This window comes from Pleuronectes platessa, chromosome 8 (genome assembly GCF_947347685.1).
Source record: "Pleuronectes platessa chromosome 8, fPlePla1.1, whole genome shotgun sequence".
NCBI classification, from domain to species: Eukaryota; Metazoa; Chordata; class Actinopteri; order Pleuronectiformes; family Pleuronectidae; genus Pleuronectes; species Pleuronectes platessa.
In genome coordinates this window covers 27126217-27149026 of record NC_070633.1, presented here as the reverse complement: position 1 = coordinate 27149026, position 22810 = coordinate 27126217, and the positions used below count along the sequence as shown (strand labels likewise).

Below are 22810 nucleotides of genomic sequence, written 5' to 3'. Positions count from 1 at the left end.
GGGATCCGGGGAGGTCGGTGGACATGTCGGCAGCATCTGTGTGTTCTGATCAGATTCCAGATGTTTTTAATTGTTTCTGACTTCTCAGATGAACTGTTTTTTAGTTTTAACCACATAAGTATGTCACTGCATGTGTGGGCTGATGGGAAATATAGAGACTGTCCCTGTGTGTGTGTGTGTGTGTGTGTGTGTGCGTGTGATCAGCTCAATACCTAAAAACTCCACAGACAATTACTTGAAATATTTTATTTAAATGTGAAAAACAGTACAAACAATCCGGACCATGACAAAGCGTTTGGAGCGTTACACAATTTTTTTTATCTTCAAGGTTCTGAGCTTCTCCACGTTCAGTTTGAAATATATAGAGATATATATTGGACATGATATTAAAGCAGCAAGTCTCTGTTTTAATTTGAAAAGGTTTACATTAATAAAGAAATAACTGTGTAGGAGTTTAACACATGACGGCAAATGTTTAGGGTTTCAAATAAACGTAAAACACAGAGCAACGATTATTAGTGTAAAGACGAAGCAAATTAATTATTCAGCTTTCGGTCATTTAGTGATAAAAAACAATCTGTTTAAACTGTAACAAGAACTTTAATTATTAGAATATATATTTTAGTATATATGTATAAAGTGTATGAGAACAGAACTCTGCAGGAAGCATTAAACAGTGAAGTCAAATTAGAGCTGAGACTTTTATGTAGCGTCTGTTATTTGATTTCAAACTTAACGAGCTCGGAACCTGCAGAACAGAAAAATGTGTAACTTTCCAAAACTCTTCTGGTAAATACTACATCAAACTGGGAGGAACCGTTCCACACACAATACTTTGAACTTTTTTACTTTCAACTGGACATGGTTTGGTTTTAAGAAAAACTTTGGATATGCTGTTAAAAACGTTTTACATTCTTCAAACAGTGTTTGACATGAAGGCTTTATCCCAAAGAGAATTCAACTTTGATTTTCATCAGATGAAATTAGTAATAAGACAAAGAGAATGAGTTAAAAAGCTGAGCGGTAACTTCTCTCTGAACATCAACAACACATAAAGCTTACCCCCCCCCCCAAAAAAAAAAATGTAAGCAAAACACCTGTGGTTTAATTCCTCTTTTCAAAAAGTTAATAAAATCACAATCAAACGTCGACCTGCTCCGATTATCATCTGTTTTATTAAAACATTAAACAAACTGTGGTTTCCTGATGAAACTATGCTTTAAATATTAATATTATTACAATATTAATATTTATTGTGTCTGCAGCTCCAGTGGAGGTTCAAATTTAAACACCCAGAAGTCATGTCTCTGCACCCCCCCCCCCCCCCCCCACTGCAGTTTATCTTCAGATTTGTGCTTTGAAATGTTGGCGACAGCACAGATTCAATTTTGACCAAATAGTAGATTAATGTGATATTCAGTTGTTGTCGGAGCCTGATATGTTTATTCTCTTCCCAGTTCAGCTTCAGGTCTTTAAGGTCCCGGTGTGAAGATCTGTCCTGAATGGGTCTCCTCCTCAGGACGACTCCTCAGACCTGGACCTGTGATGAGTCCACTCAGGACAGACGTTGACACCAGGTCTGAAGGAGTCAATGTAGAGGTATTGAATATTCTGTAGATTATGAGATTAGAAAAAATAACCGTTTCTTACAGCTGTGGTTTTAATGTTTTTGTTTGCATTCACTCAAAATAAAATAAAAACTGTGATGTGAACTAACTGTTCGCTCGTCGCTGGTGATAAAGCTGTAAACTCTAGTGTGAAAGGAAATCACTGCAGGCAGCAGATGATGCTCGTGTCTCATCGTGAACAGACTGAATTTAACAGATGAGTTTGAAACGATGACAGTCTTCAAATCTGGTGATTCGGTGACTGTGAAATAAAAAGCGTATTTTCTTTAATCCCTATTCTAACGTACCAAAACAAGACGTTTTAATTTTTCTCACAAATAAATAAAAAAGACTATCAGACAGGCTGGAGTCGTGGAAACAATAAAGTGAAGCAGTGCAAAGAAAACACAAGATGAAGTGGAGACCACAGGCGAGCTGTAACCGACGTGTCTTATCTGCTCTCGCTGACCATCTGCACGATCAGGTCCCGGGCGTCCTGCACCCCCGAGCTCAGCTGGGCCTCGCCCCTCCTCGCGTGCGTCCCGATGAGGAACAGCTTCCGCTCGCCGATCTCGGACAGCGACAGAGCGTCGTGGAGGTCGGTGATGCTGCAGGCGCCCGGGAGATCCTGGAAACAAGAGGGGGGGGGGGGGGGGGGGGGCAGGTAGAAGACAGGTAGAAGACATGAGGAGACGCGTGGTGGAGACACATTGAGACATTTTCTAATAAGAGGATTCTTCATCTGACTCTTAGATCCTGGTGAAGACGAAGGAAACCACTTTCTACACCCGTGTTCTGACACATGAGCAGATTATTAGGTACAGACATTTTCCATATGAACCTTTTACCTATGAAGAACACAGCCGGAGATTGTAGAAATAATTTCTAATATGAAAAAAAAAGCCCCGATTATGTTCTTGAAAATAAAGGTTTTGTAAAAATCATTTAGGTTTTGAAGAAAAAGCTAAATAAAAGTTCACAGAAGACACCACAGACGATGGAAAACTGTGATTTACCATCTACTTCCAAACATTTTAGAGGATCCGCAGTTTAATAGAATATTAATCAAAGCTCATGTGAATACAAATCCTCTGAATACAAAGTGAAGCTGCGTTAACAGATTTCAAACCGAGCACAGAGGTTCACAGGCGTTCTACTGAAAAGCCTCTCGAGTGGTTTCTGTCACACTCACCTGTTTGTTGGCCAGCACCATTAACGGCAGGCAGGGGTCAGAGGTCAGCAGCGCGTGTAAATGCTCCTTAGCAACTGGGAAGTGCTGTGGCTGGGAGGAGTCGACCACGAACACCAGCAGCAGAGCCTTGGACATGTATTTCTGCCAGTACGGCCGCAGGTCCTCTTTACCGCCGACTGACAGACACACAACAGATCATCACAATCACCATCGAGTCTTTTGAATCTCCTACTTTAACGTGTTTAACGTGTGGTCAGACTCACTCTCCAGGAACTCGATGTGCAGGTCCTCTCTGTTGATGGACACGGCGTTGAAGCCCTGAGTCGGCTGCATGTCCTGCTCCAGGCTGCCGGTGCTCAGGCAGTGCAGCAAACTGGTTTTACCGGCTCCGTCCAGACCCAGAACCAGAACCTGGGTCCCCCTCGGCCTGGACTGTGGACGGACACACAAAAACACACACATTTTGGTGACATGGATGAGTCACTGAGACACAAATCTGTTAAAAAGTAAAAGTAAAAGTGGATTATTTTACTACATGAGAAGTAAAACGACTGAAAAGAGAGCGAATGACTCAGAGGTGACACACAACGAGTATAAAGACACACAGAACAAATACAGAGATCTGCAGAATCACAACAAGGACACACAACATGACTCAAAACGACAACAACTAAGAACAAGACACATAATAACCAAAAACAAAATGAATACAAAGACACAATCCAAATAGAAAGAGACACAACATGTCTACAGTGACATGGGTGGGATGGGGGGGCTTTACATGCCAGTGCCCAGGCCCCATTGAGTCACAATCCGCCCCTGTTACATGTTAGATTATTATATAATTGTTTAATTTTAATATTTTCAAAGAAATCTTAAGCCTCCATCATCCTCCCGCCCCCAGCCGAGGTTCCCAGCAGCTCGAGTCCGGGGAAGACGCCTCTTACCTCGGGTGTGTCTGGGTGTTTGGCCGCAGCAACAGGCGGAGGAGCAGCTGCAGCAGAGACACTCTGCTCGGTTATCTTCATCTCCTCCTCTTCCTCCTTCCTCCTCCTCCTCTTCGATCCATCCACCTCCTTCTTCTTGTCTTCTCCCTCCTGTCCTCCTCCTCCTCCTCCTCTGGCTCCTCCGGCCCGGTCTTCGGGCGTCTTCTGCCCGGAGAAGGACGCGTAGTTCCAGATCAGGTACGCGACGCCCCCCGCCACAGCCGCGGAGGCACCGAGGGCTCCGGCTTCTCTCCACCCGACCATGGTGCTCGACAGGCGGCTTCGCTGTTCGGAGTCAAGCGGACATTGTTCTTCGTGAAGTTTTAAATTCGCCTCCTGCTGCGGATCAGCTCCTCAACAAGTGGATTAACGAACAGGAAGCTGAAGGGAACTCATTTCCGGCCTGTTTACCCGCTCTTTGTTGATGCGATGCCACCGGCTGACCACCAGGGGGCGCGAGCTTCCCTTCACCATCATAACAACTGAACTCAAAATCAATATTAATCAATATTTATTTTTCTACTATCTTTAGACATGGGGGATTTTCCACTACACAGTGATATGAGCTTTCTTAGAAAAATAGAATATATTGAATTAAAAATAAATTAAATAAAACATTTCTACTCCCTTTTATTTCAGATTCTAATTGTTTCACGCGATATTACAATTTTTTTTAAATCAAGACAACTTTATACAACATTAAAGGCCTGAAAACACTTTGATTATATTTTATTCACTGTTGTTTCAATTTTACACAACTTAGTTATTATTTTAGATCAAACGTAATCTTCAGATATTCCATTTATAATACTTTCAAATACAGAAATGGTTTTTTTATCTCTCATTTATGAAATAAAACTCACATCAAAGTCATATAATTCCACATTTAAACTAAACAGAGACATGACAAACATCAGCAGATCAGTACTTTTATTTAGAAATGAAAAGGATCCCAATATAATATTTTTTTATACAATAACTGAACAAACAACAAATCAACTCAAATCCAACGCTATAGAAAACTCTTAATTTTAAATGAGCCGAGCTGGGTGAACCTGTGAGAACAGAATATGAGACCCGTTCTTCCCTCCCATCACGGTCTGAGCGGTGCCGCCGGGTCGTCTCCTCCTCACCGGTCGCCCGTCGGCCTCTCCGGAGCAGTGAGGAGCCAGGCGTTGAGCTTGTTCTTCTCCGGCTCCACCCTGAGGTTCTGCCTGGTCCGGGCCCTCAGGGACGGGGGCCTCTTTTTGTGGCCGGCCCCAGTCTCCTGACTGTGCTCCGCCCCGGACCTGGAGGAGTCCACCACCTGGGTCTGGCGGTGCCTCCGGCCCTTGGTCACCTCTTGGACGCCGCTGTAGCTCTTGTTCTTGATGGAGCACAGGAGCCTGGCCCTGTTGCTGGACTCCTCATCTGGTTTCTCCTCCTCCTCCTCGTCGTCTCCAGAGTTCTTGTCTTTGCCGTTTTGCGAGAACATCTTCTGCTGCCATGTGAGGAACTCTGACATGGTGTCCTTCAGGCGGGAGGCGAAGTCTTGCTGCGTCATGGTGACCTGGCTGCTGACCTCCACCGTGCCCTCCTTCAGCTTCTCATACTGGGCCTGGACGTTGATCATCTCCTCCAGGAAGTCTGAGGAGACGAGCTCTTGCACGGCCGTGGCCCTCCCCAGGAACTCTTCACACACCGGCTCCTTCTTTGGCTTCCTCTGCTTTATGAAGGAGAGGAGATGAGGCATGGCGGTGTAGTGTATGGCTTTGATGGCCACCAGCTTCTTGTAGACGTAAAGCACATCGTGATGTCCAGCTTCTACAGTATCCTTCAGGAACTTCTGAACCTGGTCCCAGTCCTGCAGGGCCAGTCGGATCTTCCCAGGGGGGACAGCGGGCTGCGTGTGGTAGAAACCGTACATCAGGTACAGGCCTCCCACTCGGATTTGGTAGCTGTACGGGGACAGGAAGTACTTCACGGCTGTGGCTAGTGTCACTCTGCTGAACCTCTTCTTCTCACCCACACCTGCGCAGCCCAGGTAGACATCAGAGAGGCCCATGGTCCTCCAGATGGCTGAGAACACCTCGTACCTCACCGAGTCGGCCTGCTGGAAGCGGGCGAGCAGCTCCTCCACGTCCTCCGTCAGAGGGTGGAAGAAGAATTCTGTGTAGATGGGCGGAACACGAGGCATCGTGTCCACAACACCTCACAACTCAACAGCTGCAGATCATCATCTGAGGAGCTCGGCTAAGAACCACATGAGGGGAGGAGGGTCCAAACAGGTGAGGCTCGATTTCAGCCAATCACCTGAGAGCTGGGTCTACGAGTGGGCGGGGACAATCAGGTAAATTATCCAATTAAGAGAACTGCTGCGGACATTGTTTGTTTACATGTCACTGATGGTGTCCACTTTTAAGGATGAAAAAGACCATACATAAATATAACAATATATATATTTATATAAATATAAGTTTAAATGAATAAAGGAAAAAAATCCATGAATTTTGATGTCCATTTATTTCTTAATTTATCTAATTAGAAATTAATTCATGTATTTTTCTCAATGTATATATTAATGTATTCATAAATTTCTACATTTTATTATGTATTTCTACATCTATTCATTCAGATTTTTGTATATTTCTCCACAATTTTATTAATGTATTTCTACATTTATTTATCTGTTTATATATGATATTATTTTTTGGACAGATGTTCGGGGGGGGGGGGGGGGGGGGGTAAGAAATCAGAGCACACGATTATAGGAAAACATTAATGAGCCCTCAGGCAAAGAACTGTTCTGCAAACACTGAGCCAATTAAAGCACACATATAGTGTTAATAAGAAAAATCCTGCACACAATAACTAAACATCAGCTAATACGAGCCGCTCATAAACTAAATATTATCCTGTTTGTCTTATTAAGTACATTATATGTATCGTTCATTATTTTCACATTATAGAAACTACTCTAAATTTGGGATTTAGAATAATTAAATTTAGAGCAGTAATAATGAATTTCAGTATTTATATCCCTTTGAATTTTTTCTGAAGGCTTGATCCATAAGCTAACATAAGCAATATTTATAAGCTAAAATAAAAAATTAAATTACAAACCCGATCATTAAAATCAACAATAACACAATTTGAGCCACAAACACCATCAAAAGTAACACAGGAGGTTTTGTGTTGCTGTTGTCAAGTTTTATTAAGATTTAACAAAACTGGAAACCTGTTTGGCCAAAATAGTCTCTTTCCTCATTTCCTAAAACATGCATCCGACAGAATTAAACTCAAGAGTTAAAATTCTCTCGCTTGAATTAAGACCAACACAGGAATTCAAAAAATAAATACTCTTTAACATTCCATCCAATGCTCAGAGGTCGATGGTCGACTGAAAGTAAAGGGACAATTTGAGAGATGAGGCAGAGTGTGACGTCCGACCACAACATATTAAAAGACAATTCTCCCAAATCAGAGCTTCAAGTTACATCGTAGAAGCACCTGGTTTCCAAAAAGGTCCTTAAACTCATCCATGTTTTCCACAGTTTCTTGTTTTAATTATTGGATGAAAATGTACACGTTCAACATTGTGAAGGTGATTACAAACAGCATCCTCACATGTGGAAGATGCGTCTGTGAAACATGTTAAAGGGGAGAAAGCTATAAAAAATATCCAAGCTTGGTTGGAGGAGCCGGCTTCATTTCAGACTTTTCCAGAGGAGGAGGAAAACTTGAGGAAACTGACGAGGGGAGCTGAGAGAGAAGCTGTTCAGTCTGAGCTGAACGTTGGAGCTCAGATCTGCAGAAGAGAACCAGCTTCTCTCTACTGTTACAGATGTGACTGAACAGAAGCCACCTCAGGATGAACAGGATGGTTCTCATTGAGACGAGTGCACAGCTGGAGGAACGACAGGTTTAAGTTTCTTGATGCATCAGGAATATTGATGCGTTCATTAATTCTTCATGAAATAGATTTACCTTTATATTCAGGGGCGATTTGGATTAATTTAGAAACGTTGGAGTTCTTGAAGTTTTTATTTGCACATCTGAATGGCTTCTGTATCGAGCTGTGAAGCAGAGGCTCATGGGTAATGTAGGATTCAGATCCATCTACCACACCAAAACTTGCACTCGGTCTCCTCACACTAAGTAAAAGCACATAAAGCCTCTTTCCTGTCAGTGGACATTTAAAAAGAAGTTTCAGTGACTGAGGAAGTTTTCATTGAATCATTCTCGTCTCAGCTCAAAGTTCATGAACTTGAGAGAAATCAAAACTCACTAAAGGAAACCTCAGCTTCACTAAAAGTTCATTTTAGAGAAGCTGTCCTTTAAACGTTCAGAATAAAAGGGGAAGTTTTGGTTTGAGACATTTAAATGAACGGCAACAACAAAACTTAAATGAAAGTTGAAACATAAAAAAAAAGAGAGTTTATGATCTCTTGGTGATTTGTCGGCCACACAGGTCGATGTATCCCGTGGCTCTCTCTCTTCCTCCCGTCTACCAGCCTCCTTTCCCGCTCTTCTTCTTCTTCTGTGGGGCCTTCTTGCGAGTGGCACCCGGGGCGGCAGGCTTCTGCTGCCGCGGTGGGACCACGTTGCTGGCGGGGGCGGCTGAGGTGGAGCCGGACGCAGACCCTGGTCTGGGGGAGGTGGGGGGGCTGGTGGCCGTCTTACTGGCGTCCCTGGAACGGAGAGAGAAAACCCAATGGTGTCACAGATCGTTCTCAAAGTCGAGTATCTGACTGATTCATCAACTGTTTCAACAAACCTCTTCTACATCCGTATAGAAATGTATGATTTATGGATTCTTACAAAAACCCAATTCTACAATTCCTGTGTGAGATTAAATCTCATAAAGAGACGAATTGAAAGCTGATATTATAATATCTCGTGTTAAAAGCAGTTCGACATTCATTCTAACAGATGGACTTTTCATTAGACCGACTTTATTTTGGCCAAGAGACCACATGTGCAGTTTCTCCTGCACAGCAGCTGGACGTCTCCGCTGAGGATTCATTGGCAGAGAAATAAAAAGGACAATTTCTGCTGCTTTTCCTCCATTAGAAGAGTTGATCACACAGTTCAAATTTCAGGAAATGACCCCCAGACAGCTCTTTGTCTCAGGTGACGTGCACATGCTCATACTCACAGCTCGGCTGAAGCTCCTGCCGTCGCTCCCTGTGTGCCTTTTCCGATCTGCTCCTTCTTCTTTCCCTTCTTCTTGCCTCTGTAGTTGGAGCGCTCCTTCATGGGCAGCCACCTCTCAAGGTCGGGGGTTGCTTTAGGGTCGCAGTTCTTGGGTAGTTTGCCTGAAATGAGAGTATACTTCATCATGCTTCATTGCTCAGACAGAATAAATCACCATGTGTGGCAGCAAGGGGCGCTGTAGCTGAGTGAACGTTACTCCGTGTTAAGATTATCTCAATACAAGGACTTTATGAAATATGAGGTAACTAACAAGTGACAACGTACCTTTCTTCTTCTTCCTCTTCTTCTTGATCTCAGCTTGGCTGTTAAGGAAATGCAGACATAAAGGTTAAAACAACAACTTTTATAAAAAGAATAGAATAAATGTGAAAATCATGAATCCGACGTGGAGGCCTCACCCTTGTTCTTTAGGAAGATTTTCTCCCGGGACTTTAGCGGCTTTTTTCCTGACATATGTGGCCCCGTGTGAGTTTTCCAGCTCGTCCACGTCCACGTTGAGAGACATGGCCTCGGCGGAGGGAAGGTGTTTGCTAAGGCTGGAGAGGAACGCTAAGGAAACATTGGTGTTCTGACACTTCACCTGCACTCCATCATTTCAGTTTCTGGATCAACCATCTGTCGTTTGGTCTTCTGAGGCTTTAAAAGAACTTTTCTCTCATCATTAATTAATCTGCTAGATATTTACTTGATCAAACAACTGATTGTTTTTCCTGTAAAATTATAAAAATGGTAGAATATTTAGCTAGTTTTTCCAGAGCCCATAACAGCATCTTCACACTTACCTTCTGTTTAAAAAATGTCTTAAACTAATAATCCAGACAAAAGTTACTGGTTCATTATTGTCTGTTGATCAACTCGTAGAATAATAATCAAATGTTCGGCAGGTGAAAAGGATACGATTTGGCTTTGTCCGTGTCCACCAGGGAATACGCTGAGATGAGTTGTGCCAACGTATGGATGTCCTTGGTGTTCTGCCTGTTTAAATAAAAATATAAAAATATTTGTTAGCATGAAGTAATATCAAGTTTAATAAATCAGCAGCTGAGAGAGATTCTCTGAGATGCACGTCATGTGTAACTCTGCTACCCCCCCCCCACCCCCCAACATGCTGGGACTCACTTCCACAGCTGCTCCAGATCACTAATGGCTTCTTTCTTCCGGCCGTACTTCAGTTTGAAGTTGGCAGCTTCTCGTACGAGAGCCAAGTGTGAAGCAGATCCCGGCTGCGGAGGAAAAAAAACAAAGAACAGGAACATCAACCAGTGGAAACATGTTCAGGAACTAACATGTGTGTCGGATTGTCTATTCACACACACAGTTAAGACTATAAGTGGTTGTTAGTTTAAAAATATATCTGTCAATACAATACCTGTTCAGACTGGAAATGCTCGATAGCTTGTTTGAAGACGTCAATAGCGCTGTCGATGTCTTCTTCATGGGAGTACATCGTTACTAGAGCTGAAATCTGAGGAGTGAGAAGCCCAGTTAGTCAATGTGAGGAGAAATGACTTTACACAGTTAAAAGTATGAAATCTACACTAACTGATGACTTAAATGCACAATGTAGTTTTTCTTTTGAAGACTTACCATCCCTGATTTGTGCTTGAACTCTTCAATGGACCTCAGGACATCGCAGGCTTTAGTCACATGACCTGAGGACCAAAACAAATCATTTAAACAAAGTGTAGAGACACAAATTCAGCTCTGTTCATCAGTGATACATGTGCTTTCATATAAGCTTTAATATATATATAGAATTACTTCCTATGCAAAGACAGTAGAATTTGTCTGAACGCATCAAATCATAAACCAATAACAACAACAGTACCTTGTATTAAATATAGTTGTGCCATTGTCAGTTTGATGCCAGATGCACTCTCTGGATGCTGATCAGAGAATTGCTGGAAAACAGGAAGAGACAGTTTAAGATGTGTGAAAATACAAATCGCTGAATACACACATAATAGTGACGACGTTAACAGCAGCACACATTTGATTGTAGCAGTTGTGAATGAATGGAATCATAAATAGCGGGAAAGCAAACAGCTGGTTACTGATCATGTTTTACATTTAATAGATCTCAACATGTATAGAGCCTCAGACATCAGGCACAACAGCTTAATTAGCTTAATTTGGTAAAAAAGAGTTAAAGTCATTGACAGGGGTTTTTAAGTGTGGGAATGAAACATAAACTCGTTGGTACCTGGAGCAGCTCGATGGCTCTGCTGTGCTGCTTCTCTCTGCACAGCTGAGCGACCTGGATGAGGACCGGTCGAGGGTGACCTGGGTTCTGAGACTGAAGGTTGGAGGACAGCTTTCTGCACTGGTCGGCCTGTTAACGACAAACAGCCACATCAGTTATCACGGTAACGTTTCCTCTGAGTCACATCTGGGGGTTTTCTGTTTCCATCACCGTACCTGATTTGTGTACATGGCCAGCAGAGCTTTGTTGAAGTCGATAGCCTGCAGCTGCTTCTTCGCCAACTTGTACTCAACACCCTCAGTGTTGGTGAGTTTCACCTTCTTCTTTGAGTCGAACACGTTTTGGTCCTGAGGGAACAGACAGCGCGTTAATGAAAACATATTTTGTTCCTGTTGGAATCAGCCTTGATGAGCCTGGTTAAGAATGAAGTAATGAGGTTTGCTGTTATGTCTCGATGCTGATTAAAGCTCATTGAACACAGACGTTGGCCGGCTCACAGTCCACCCACCTTGTTTATCGTGATGATGTTGTTGGCAGTCACAGCGAGCAGCCCCACGTCTGACGGTCTGGAAAGAAACCAAACAATCACATTCAAATTAAAATCTCTTCTACAGCCTTTTGAATGGGTTCTGAACCATTTCCTTTAGATCTTTCAGAAATCTACATCTGTACCATCACAACACAAATTCAAATTTCACTACGACAACATCATTTCAACCCTAGTTTCTCTCTTCTCCTCTATATTCCTCACAAATCCTTACTTGAGCTTGATGACCTGGTTGTAGAGCTGCAGCGCCTCATCTGTCCGACCTTGTAACTGAATGATGTAAGCCATCTGAGAATGAATGACGGCCAACTCCGACTCAATGTCCTCTTCAGTTACATCCTGCAAGGGAACAACCAGGAATGACAAGTGATTATTCTGGGGAGAACTCAAACACCCGAAGCTCGGGACAGTACAAGTGGGACTCACTCTCATGACAAACTGTGTTATTGAAAATTAATTCCTTTTAGAAATGTCTGTGACTTTTCCAAAGCTTATAAAGGCAGAATACAAGTCTAATTTGATAAATGATACAAACATATTTCAATAAAACAAAGTTCATGCCACTTACAGAATCATCCGCAAGCGAGACTCTGCAAAGCTCTGAAGAAAAAACAACAACAACAATAATTTAATATTAAATCTTAACAGGACAGAAAAGGACTTGATGATAAAGGTACGATGGTGTGACCGACCTTCTGCCTGTTGTAACTTATTAAAAGCCTCCACCAGCTGTCCTTGGCCAATCAGAGCGCAGGCAGTGTTGTAACACAGCTCATAGGTCGACTCTGGGAGACCGAGATCTTCCTGCAGAGGAGGAAACACATCTTAAATTAATGCACAGTTAAGTAAAATATATAAAATGAGGCAATCGAAAACAGTTTTTCGTTGTAAGAGCATCATTATATAACCTAAAACATCAGCCCAGATGTGATCTACAACACAAAAAGTATTGTCAGTGTGGTGTTTACCAGAGGGGCCTTCTCCCACTGACTCATTGCAGCCAGAACAGCAGCCAGGTTGGTCTTCCTCTCCTCCTCGTACTCATCCTGGGAGTTCCTGATCAGATCTGTGTAGACGGACTTGCAGTCGTTGTAGCGCTCCAGTCTGTACAACTAGGAAATGAAGAGGAAGAGACAAAGTAAAAACCTGAGAGTATATGTTGTGCTTTCCATACAATATCTTAAACTACACATCCAGCCTCTAGTAATATTATATCTATGCTACTGGTCAAAGGTCCTCACCACTTGACCATAGAGCTCCTTCAGCTTGTCAGTTTGCTCCGGAGCATTTTCAATGGTCTTCAGGGCGTTTTCCACTCGGTTCAGCCGGTACTCGCAGTACGCCTTCTCAAACACCACCTCACTGATGGACAAGACAAAATAAACATCTCAGTGATGAAATGAATTATGTCAGATCAGCTTTTTGCTTTAGCTCTAATTACAGCAGGGATTAATGTTGACCAAACACAAGAGGGAGAAGTTAATTTCAAGTGAAAAAAGTGGTTGTTGTTGTTTACCTGCCGAGCATCTTTGTGTGAGTGTTCATTACATTCAGAGCCTCTTTGAAGCTGCCGTTCTGAGTAAGGCAAACGATTTTACACTGAAGAGCCGTCACATCTTCCCTGTTATCCTGCAAAACTGCGACAGAAGAGAAAACACCGATTCAGGGATGCATATCAAGGAAGAACAACAACACTGATTCAATGTTCTGAAAAAGGACAACACTTTAGTTCTTCTCTAATTTTTGCACCACTTCAATGATTCTGATTTTTTAAAACATTTCATTTATGAAAACAGGAAAAGGTGATTTAACTGCAGACGGGATCTAGATGGGGTTAAAGATATAAATTAAATATAAGTTTCAGAAATCTAACACGAAGTTTTGCACCGTGTTTAACCTTCCTGGGTTAATGTGTATAAACTGGTATATACTGGTCATTTATCATACTCATCTATGGCATCACTTGACTGCTCTTTACACCAGTGTTACCTTTTGTTTACTTAGAATTCATTGAAGAACCTTATCTAAACTTCTAGTGCTTACTTTTACAATAGTCAGTTGTTATGTATTTGTATAATATCGTGAGGAATCTTTGTAAGAGGCATGATTGATTAGAGGATGAAACCCTTTTAGTTGTGTTTGCACAGTGACAACAACAATTAAGAATCCTTTTCCATGTTTCCTCAGATGCAAAGAAGGAAAGAAAGTGAGTTTAAAATGGAGTTGAGGTTTTGCTCGGTTTTCATTTCTCATCTACTTGACTTAATACTAGTGTAGCTGCATTAAAACAGGAGGATGAGGAGAAGTTTAAAGGTTCCTCCAGACTAGAGCCTCTGACTGAAAGCGGATCAGCATCCAGCCATGATAAGTTAGCATCCCGGCTAGGGACACGTCAGTGGTCAGAGGAGGACGGAGGAGCTACGAGGCAGAGTAGTAAACCTTCTAAAAACACTAAACCCACAGGAACCAGTTTAAAATGTCACTGGGACCCTGGCGTGTGCAGCTCGGGGGAGAAGTTTGACCAACAAGTCGACGTTTGAGAGGTCTGGTAGGAAAGCTGCGGTTAGCCTAGCTACATGCTAACAGCTGGCCCAGTGCAGCCCGTTTGCCCCGTCTGCCCGCTGACTGGCCGCAGCTCCGGCGCTGCTCGACGGCCACATGAACACCAAAGGCTCCTTACTTTTAGTCAGAGCCTTCAGGGCCCGGGTGTAGTCTCCATTCTGCCCGCAGCGGTTCACTTCAGTCCACAGCGAAGCCACGGACACTCCTCCGCTCGCCATCTTGGCCCGTGTGAGGTTCTGGGAGGAGCGGAAGTACACGGGGTTCAGTTCCGGTTCAGCGAAATACATTTTTTTATTGTAAATAAATTCAAACACGCAAATAGAAGTTTGAAGATAGTTTATGAGGTTTTCTTAAAAGTTATTAATGCAGTATACATATTTTATGTACAAGGTTTTTATTTTCCTTTGTCGCAGATTTACGGTGCGTTCAATAACCCAATGAAATACCGTAAATATACAATAACATTAAAATAATAAAAAGAACAATGAAAGTGCAAAAAGTCAGAATGTGGTTTGGAGTCCAGAGTAACTGTCAGATAATATCCATGTTTTTTAGAATTTTAATACGATTCTCATTAATTTGTGTAAAGTTTACACGTACGTACATATTTCCGACAATATAAATTAAAGCGGGCTGTATTATACTGTACATTATACAAAGGCTCTACTGTATTAAATATGTGTCTACCTTGTGTGTATATATGCATCCTGTACAATGTTAGATCATATTTGCAAACTACCACCATATGATTCACGTACTTAATGTCTATAAGTAACCAGCAAGTTATTTGTTCCAGCATCTTTGCACTATTTCCCCCTGTCACATTTCCTCCATGTCTACATTGTATTAAATGTTTTGAATCCACCCATTCACATCTTGTTTCCTGTTGCACTTCTATCTTGTTCAGTTAAACCCTATTTGCACATAGCAGTTGTGTTTATGTTGCTAGTTTCTTGTGGTCTGATGTTAATTGCATGTCAGCCTGTGTATTGTGTACACATACATGGCCAATATAGCCCATATCATTGTGGGAACTGTTGTGCTTTCTATACATTATAAAGCCTTGACCTTGTTATGTTATGATCTGGCCTTTATAAATTGAACTGAACTGAATACCTTTTATTATAATTCCTTCTTCTTTATGCCATGGATTTAATTTTGTGTAGCACTTTTTAAACTAGTTTAGATTAAGTGCTACACAAATAAAGTAGTTATTATGATTGTTATTATATCTCTATAGCCCGTGTATTCCTGTGTCTGTCTGTGGAGTGTTGATATTTCCGCGGCGCGAGGCGGCCGGTGAAGGCAGCGCGGCGGACTGGAGGGGGAAGTGTTGTCACTGTGTCTCCAGCTCGTCTCCAGCAGCCATGGCCGGGATTAAAGGTTCGATTCCGTTTCATTCACCCGAGAAAAGAGCCTCCGAACTCGGGCCTCGGGTTCGCGCAGCTGCGTTAAAAAAAAAAACACGCAGGCGGACCGGCGCGTTCTGCACGTTTCGCGAGCTAACGGTTTTTTTTTATTCTTAAGCTAGCTAGCTGCCGGGGCCAGCATCATAGCGTTAGCATGTAGCCGCACTAGCTTATCAATTAGCAGCGTTATCAACAATTACACACATTCATAGGAGCTGCTCCTTCATTCAATGTTTAGTGTGTAAGAAACCGTGTTTAACAGGAGAGCGTCACAGGAGTGTAGCACCGCAGCAGTGTGTGTCTGTGTGTGTGTGTGTGTGTGTGTTTAGGAGGGAGGGGGGGGGGGGGGGGGTACACCTTTAACCTGATTGAGACGCTGTGCTTGATGCAAGTGGATTCAATTGCTGTGAGCAGCAGCAGCAGCAGCCTGGTTTCCTCTGCTAGTGATGCTGTGGACACGTGAAATCAGCTGATTCCTCACATGATGCTCCTCAGGGCCCCTGCTGCTGCTGCTGGGGGGGGGGGGGGGGGGGGGGGGGTGCTCCTGGGGGCCACACGTGAATCAGACAGATGGTGTGTGTTGCTTTGTCCCTGATGATGATGATGATGAAGATGGATTCCCTCTGTCTGTCCTGCAGCTCTCATCAGTCTGTCCTTCGGAGGGGCCATTGGTCTCATGTTCCTCATGCTTGGATGTGCCCTCCCTGTGTACGAGTAAGTACCAGCCACACACACACACACACACAACACAACACAACACAACACAACACAACACACAGACATTGAATTAAGGTTTATTCATGATAAATAGCAACATCAGGAGGAAGAGGGAAAGTGTGTGTTGACAGAAAGAGAAGAGTGAAAGTGAAACCTGAGTTTATTTGGTTTTCAGTTAAAATGAAACTCAGGAGTTAATGAGATCTTCTGTGATGTTCCTAACTCACCTGTTATTATTATTATTATTATAAAACCTGTGTCACAGAAGCTGGTTCTTGTTCCTCTGGTTGATGCAGCAGAATAAACCCTAAGTGGAAATAAGCTGCCGTGAGTGGCAGACAGGTTTTTCATTGTTGATGGACAGATGATGGATATTTGCTTTTGCCAGATTATGTATTTTTTGCCGTGCAGCCGACACCGAATGTTCCAGGTCTCAGATCAGTTATTAAGAATCACAGCAACTTAACTTTGGGTCCTGATGTTAGTGGAGGGGAAAATAACAGGTTATACAATTACCACAAATCAATAATCAAACCACCACAGAGTCTTTCAGGAGCCTCTTGACAGTTGCCTTGTAATCCAGCCTTTGATGCACTGGGATCTGATCGATCAGTGAAATTCAAACAAAGGCTTTGTGTATTTGCAGCCCCCCCCCCACACACACACCTCACACATAGATGGAGCTGATTTGTCTTTTCAGTGAAGCCCTGACAAAGTTCTTTCAGTCTCTGACATGAGGTGACGAGCTCGGGTGACAGATCTGACTCTGGTGCTTATCTAATCTCATCTTCCTCTCAGTCATGATGAAGAGACCAGGCCTCAGATCAGCAGCCTGGAGTAGAGGGAGCAATACGTGTTTATCATCAGAAGAGCCTCACTGATATTATCTGCCAATTTCAACATGTTAATAATACAGGCTGGTCCATATGGAGAACTTGCTTTTTTATTATTTATTATCGATAGCTTATTCTAATTCAGTTTTTACACACTTTTGCATCTTAGTCGAGTACATATTTAAAATAATCAAATTTCTGTTGCTACATCGTATATTTTTTGTATAAATATTGACATATTGGCATCAAAAAGCACCATAACTCCTGCATTGTCTCAGTTTATACCTTGTGGGAATTCATGTCTTGCTCTTTTTTCCCCGTCTGCAGTAAATACTGGCCTCTGTTCCTCCTCTTCTTCTACATCCTCTCTCCGATCCCTTACTGCATCTCGCGGAGGGTGATTGACGACACGGACTCGGCCAGTAACGCCTGCAAAGAGCTGGCCATCTTCCTCACGACGGGCATCGTCATCTCAGCCTTCGGCCTGCCCGTCGTCTTCGCCAGAGCTGAAGTTGTAAGTCGCGGTGGTCGGAGCTTTGTGGCCCCCCCCCTTCCAAAATTAAGATGACCTTATCGTTAAACTGAAAACATCAAACAAACCTTAACTTTAAACCATTTGTCACTGGTGGCTGCTGCTGGTGTTACATTTCTTCTGTTAACTGGTTTCAGTTGGTTTTGACCTGGATGTCGATAATGACCTTCTTCCTCTGGCGTTGGTTCACAGATCGCCTGGGGGGCGTGTGCGCTTGTGCTAACGGGTAACATGGTCATCTTCGGCACCATCCTGGGCTTCTTCCTCGTCTTCGGATCCAACGACGACTTCAGCTGGCAGCAGTGGTAAAGCAGCAGCAGAGGGGGGGGAACGGGGGGGGGGGCGGGGGAGGGACCTTAGTCTGAACTGTTTTTATTAGCGTTATTATTATTATTATTATTATGGTATTACCATTTGGTTATCGTTGTTGTTATTTATATGATGACCACCACCCATCAATAGACCAAACCAGTGCAATGAGCTGTTTTTCTTTTCCTTTCTTTACTGCCTGCATCATGTTGAACTGACATTATAGTGGGATGGAAAACTGACTCAGATTTTGAATCCTTCCACATTTTGCATTTTGCTCTCTGACTTCTGCGTTTGTGAGTTTTTCTCAATCTGTGCTTCAGCCGGAAACAAAGAACACATGAACGTCTAGGACACTAAAATATGATCCCACCAAAAGGACAGGGTCATTTTCTGACTTCTACTTTGTCCCGATTCGTTGATTCGCTGAAAATGCTGTGAAATAAGCTTTTTTTTTGTTCCATATAGAGAAGCATGAGTTTCCACTGCGTTGAGAGTGCGTCCACACAACCACACCTGAACTCTGCTGCAGGTGATGCTGCTGTCCTCACTACTCCTGAGTTCTAGAGCCAACTCATCAGGGCTGTTTTCATTTGACCTGAATTTATAAGAATGAAAATCTGTCTTTTATTTTCACTCAAAACCTTCAGACCTTTTTAAAATGTAAATTTAAAACATGATCGTTCTCTCTGTGACACGAAACAAGGAGGAGGTTGTTTGTTTCCTCTCAGCTCAGAGAAGAGGATTATATTCAGACAGGCCACTGCAGAGATCAAATTTAACTGACTCTGTGATTTCCCCGGTGCCGACAGGACGCAGGCTGCTTATTCATCCGAGTTGTTTTGCATCTGATGGCGCTCACTTCCCCAAACGTCTGAGTTAGCCTCACAGGGTCAGGTCAAGAGAGCACGAACAAGCCAGTAGTAGCTTCCAGCTAGCGTAGGATAAGCTGGAGGGCAGCGGCCGGGCAGCGGTAAGACCTGGGTTACTTATAGAGACGGCCCGGTCAGCCGCTAGCAGCCCTTAAGCTTTTAAATGTGACTCTCCTGCCTGGACTCCCTTCAAAATAAAAGAATCCAGTCTCTATGTACGTGATTCATTTAAAACATTCAGTCCAGATTCTGAGTTCATTCCATCGCTTTTTTCCTCACAGCCAGCATTTACCCCCTGGATTAAAAACACAAGTTACGTTTTAATTATTTCTTTTTTTTTTATTTCAAGTTTTTTTTTTTATTTCCTCCTCCTGTGTGAAGGAAATGTGTACGTCGGTTTGTTAAATCTGTTCTGGGATCAGGTCGGTGCAGTTATGTTTAATTGAATTAGCGTCGGCTAAACACGGATTTAAGCATCTGCTGCCTCGTCTGAGCACCGAGCGTCGAACATGTTAGACTTTTATTTTCTGTTGTTTGGAAACGTGTTCTCTGGAAGATTAAGAATTAGCATTTCTTTTTTTTATTATTTTGTACCTTTCAAAACTTCTTTGTCACTCTGGGCTGCAACTAATTCATTTTGCAGATCATTTTTTTCGATCAGTTGATTTATAAATTGGTCCATAAAACATCTACTTTCAAATCACAGAGCAAAAGGTGACGTTAAATATTTAATTCATTCTAGACAAAGAAAATCAGCAAATTCTCACAGTTTAGAAATTGGAGAAATCAATTTTGTTGCTTGATAAATGTCAAACGATGAATCGATCACCAAGACTGTTGCTCCATTAAGTGATATTAATCATGCAGCTCTATATTATATTTTTTTAGTTGGGTTTCCACACAGCAGATTTCCAATGGAAGTTTTGTATTGTGTTGAAGACGCTCATAGTTTTCACTGATTCTGTCCCACAGTTACTGTAACATCTCAAATGTTTAAAACCCCTTTCTATGATTTGAAAGCACTCATTCATTTTTACAAAACTTGCTTTAAAGGTGTCGATGGATATCAGGGTAAATACAGGATGTTTATCACTTTGAGGCTGAGGAGGAGACGTCAGTGCACGTAGGAGCCGGGAGGAGATCAAAGTTAAAAACTCTCAAACTTAAATCCCTTAAGTTCACATGTGTTAACTTATCTGTTAAATTCACACAGGAATTAAAATGTTAAAACTGAAATTGTGGTTTTAGAGTAAACCATTTATTTATCTAGAAGTTGTTTGAGTACAATTACCAACGAGCCACAACGTTAAAAGTGAAATCTGTTTTATATGTTGTGGTTAATAAGTGTATTTAACTTTAGCTACAAACGACCTTAACTTCAAAGTAAGTTTCATGTCACTCAGCATTAAAAAGATTTGACATTCTGCCTCTGTCCTATTTTATCAAGAGGAACAAAAAACAAATTTGTTAAAACGATGTTAAACTTTAACGCTTCAGTCTGTAAATAAAACTCTTTCCGAGGAGAGAATGATTTGGAACCCACGACTCACACGCTGACCTGACGGCTGCTTCTCAGCACGATGACCCGGCGCTCACCATCCAAGCCGTGTGGGAACACTTCCTGTGTGGGAACACTTCCTGTGTGGGAACACTTCCTGAGTGGGAACACTTCCTGTGTGGCACCTGATTCTTCCAGAGATCACAACCTCAGCGAAGGCATTGATTGTATTAAAATGGCGGGTTTTATGATTTCTGTCGAAAACAACCAGTATTTAAATGTTAAAAACTACTGACATGATTTGTGCATGTTTATTATTATTTATGTGACACCACTTTGAATCTAAAAGACAAAGCTCTTAACAGTAGGTTGACCCCCTGGTGGTCGGTGAGCAGGGGGCTCCTGAGGCCGTATGAATTCAAAGCTTCGTTCTCTGACTTCCTGTTTCGTTTCTGAATTATCTCCCTGATGTGAGTTCCTCTCTGTGTTTCTGTTCTGAGCACAGATTTGTTTTTCTCACACATTCGGGAGGATGCTGTATTTATTTATTTGAACGGATGCTTTGACATTTTCTATTTACAACTTTTGTGTTAATGAAGCAGAAGGGAACGGGTTGGTTTTTCCTTTTTTCTTTTCTCTTCTTTTTTAAATAAACGCCATTACTGAACATCCTCTCCTTTGACTGACTCGATCGCTCTGATGCTCCTCACTCGACCTCACAGGAAATAAGATGAACTGATATCACAGTGTAGTTTGTTCACGGGCAAAACATCTCATTGTGTCGAGTGTAAACAAGCTTATATGGAGAGGAAGTCGGTTTCATGTGTCATGATACTGCAATTTTTAAATACAATTAGAATTAATATAAAGGTCATTTCACAGAGTATAACACAATTTAATATCAATCCTGCCGATGCATTCACACAGATCAGGCAATAATTTAAAAAGAAAATAGAAAAAATGAACATTAGTACCTGTGATAACATTCAAATATATTAAATTAGTATGTACCGGTGTAACTCATGAAAACAGTCAGATAAAGTATCTTATTTGAAAGATGGTTTAAGAATTTACTGAAATAATCTGAATCTAATGACTAGTATTCTTTAATATTGTTTAAATTAAATGTAGCCTGTGTTTTTATATCTATTCACTTTTACTGACTGGTAGTTTGACTGTGATTTATCTGAAAACAAAATTAATAAAGTTGATATGTCTCCCTCTGCTGACGGGGAATGAAATAGCAGGTATCAGAAATAATAAGAGAATCACCACCACGGGTCAATAAACACCGTCCAGTCCCAACAACAACAAGGATTTATCATTATTTTACTCATCTGGAGTATTTTAGCTCAGGATCTGGATCGAACACACACACACACACACACATGTAGCCTCAGGGCACATGCCAGTGATGCCATCCTCTACAGAACGTGCAGAATGAGACAGAACAGACCTGAGGCAGCTGCAGTGAAGCCACCGGCCTGCGAGACCCAACATGTCTGACCTGTTCCAGCTCCTTCTGCAGCACTCACCGCCTCGGGGGGGAGTTTTAATAAAGAAACTTCATGTATAAGAAGCCGACAATTAGTTCATGAGTCTCTTTCTTATTCAAGAAGCAGGGACAGTTGGCATTAAAACATTTCAGGCCTGAACACACACACACACACACAAACACACACACACACACTAACACACAGAGAGACACACACCAGCAGCAGCTCACCTCTGTGTTATGACAACAGCAGCTTGGTTTAATGCTCCAGGTCCAAGTCTTCATTCATAGGGAGAGTTCCATATTGCAGGAAACGTGCACGCTGGGTCTTATCTGAACCTGGGGGACAGTCCCACCCCGCCCTGAGGATCAAGGGAAGGTGGACGAGGCTTTAGAGAGAGGACAGCGGCTCGGAGACACATGAGCATGAGGAGGTTTTTCAGAACTCAGCGGGACGAGGACTTCAGTCAGATCCAGTATCTGACGGCCAAGTGCACGCGCCTGGCTCACGACAAAGGTACGTCAGGAAGTCACACACTGTTTATCTACCATCATACCGTCATATCTACATTTACTGTGATACCTGTGTAGTATTTGTGTTCTTGCAGTCAGATGGACCAACGTGCACATGTAACACCCACGCTCATAGTTTTTATTCTTGTGTTTTCATGTAGTTCTTTACGTTTTGCACTTCTTAGAGAGGATCATGTACTGCAGTGTTTTAATCTGCTTACCTCTGTGTTACCTGCCACTGTGGTTTTTACACTCTGTCAGTTTATTAGGAACACCCAGCTGAAACTATACTGCACTCTGAACAGTACTCTGCACTAAATGAAAGTGAAGTACTCATAA

General features: G+C 42.4%; 4 protein-coding genes across 5 annotated transcripts; 1 reads left to right on the top strand and 3 right to left on the bottom strand.

Annotated features, from left to right (window-relative positions):
* Positions 1–231: 231 nt before the first annotated feature.
* On the bottom strand, positions 232–4194 carry arl9 (ADP-ribosylation factor-like 9). The gene is made up of 4 exons (XM_053428656.1): positions 3747–4194; positions 3063–3231; positions 2800–2975; positions 232–2235 (listed from the first exon to the last, which is right to left on the bottom strand). Exons 1-4 carry the CDS (start codon positions 4047–4049, stop codon positions 2059–2061), a joined length of 825 nt encoding a protein of 274 aa, XP_053284631.1. The 5' UTR covers positions 4050–4194; the 3' UTR covers positions 232–2058.
* A 720-nt stretch (positions 4195–4914) lies between these two features.
* LOC128445645 (snRNA-activating protein complex subunit 1-like) lies at positions 4915–5961 on the bottom strand. Its single transcript, XM_053428387.1, has one exon. The coding sequence runs from the start codon at positions 5959–5961 to the stop codon at positions 4915–4917; it is 1047 nt and encodes a 348-aa protein (XP_053284362.1).
* A 991-nt stretch (positions 5962–6952) lies between these two features.
* On the bottom strand, positions 6953–14533 carry srp72 (signal recognition particle 72). The gene is made up of 19 exons (XM_053428655.1): positions 14412–14533; positions 13248–13368; positions 12973–13093; positions 12700–12843; positions 12424–12535; positions 12300–12331; positions 11946–12070; positions 11693–11750; positions 11400–11531; positions 11185–11313; positions 10810–10882; positions 10569–10633; positions 10351–10446; positions 10101–10204; positions 9879–9956; positions 9380–9517; positions 9246–9283; positions 8923–9082; positions 6953–8455 (listed from the first exon to the last, which is right to left on the bottom strand). The coding sequence occupies exons 1-19, from the start codon at positions 14509–14511 to the stop codon at positions 8272–8274; spliced, it is 2010 nt and encodes a 669-aa protein (XP_053284630.1). The 5' UTR covers positions 14512–14533; the 3' UTR covers positions 6953–8271.
* A 1064-nt stretch (positions 14534–15597) lies between these two features.
* leprotl1 (leptin receptor overlapping transcript like 1) lies at positions 15598–21130 on the top strand. 2 transcript variants are annotated; one of them, XM_053429215.1, is made up of 5 exons: positions 15598–15676; positions 16341–16416; positions 17580–17766; positions 17977–18089; positions 18562–21130. In XM_053429215.1, coding segments are annotated over exons 1-5 (393 nt in total). In that variant the 5' UTR covers positions 15598–15660; the 3' UTR covers positions 18563–21130. The 2 variants fall into 2 exon arrangements, with proteins under 2 accessions (XP_053285190.1, XP_053285189.1); XM_053429214.1 differs by lacking the exon at positions 18562–21130 and having other exon boundaries at positions 17977–18093.
* Positions 21131–22810: the final 1680 nt, after the last annotated feature.

Bases quoted from the DNA above. Each gene is read 5' to 3' on its own strand.
- arl9 (XM_053428656.1), bottom strand. From the start codon at position 4,049: ATGGTCGGGTGGAGAGAAGCCGGAGCCCTCGGTGCCTCCGCGGCTGTG. The intron at 3,232-3,746 runs GTAAGAGGCGTC...GTCCGTCCACAG, and splicing joins AACACCCAGACACACCCGAG to TCCAGGCCGAGGGGGACCCA. The intron at 2,236-2,799 runs GTGAGTGTGACA...TCTTGTTTCCAG, and splicing joins TGGTGCTGGCCAACAAACAG to GATCTCCCGGGCGCCTGCAG.
- LOC128445645 (XM_053428387.1), bottom strand. From the start codon at position 5,961: ATGCCTCGTGTTCCGCCCATCTACACAGAATTCTTCTTCCACCCTCTG.
- srp72 (XM_053428655.1), bottom strand. From the start codon at position 14,511: ATGGCGAGCGGAGGAGTGTCCGTGGCTTCGCTGTGGACTGAAGTGAAC. The intron at 11,751-11,945 runs GTAAGGATTTGT...GTTTCTTTCCAG, and splicing joins AACCAGGTCATCAAGCTCAA to ACCGTCAGACGTGGGGCTGC. The intron at 9,083-9,245 runs GTACGTTGTCAC...CTCTCATTTCAG, and splicing joins GAAGAGGAAGAAGAAGAAAG to GCAAACTACCCAAGAACTGC.
- leprotl1 (XM_053429214.1), top strand. The intron at 16,417-17,579 runs GTAAGTACCAGC...CCCCGTCTGCAG, and splicing joins TGTGCCCTCCCTGTGTACGA to TAAATACTGGCCTCTGTTCC. The intron at 17,767-17,976 runs GTAAGTCGCGGT...GTTGGTTCACAG, and splicing joins TCTTCGCCAGAGCTGAAGTT to ATCGCCTGGGGGGCGTGTGC.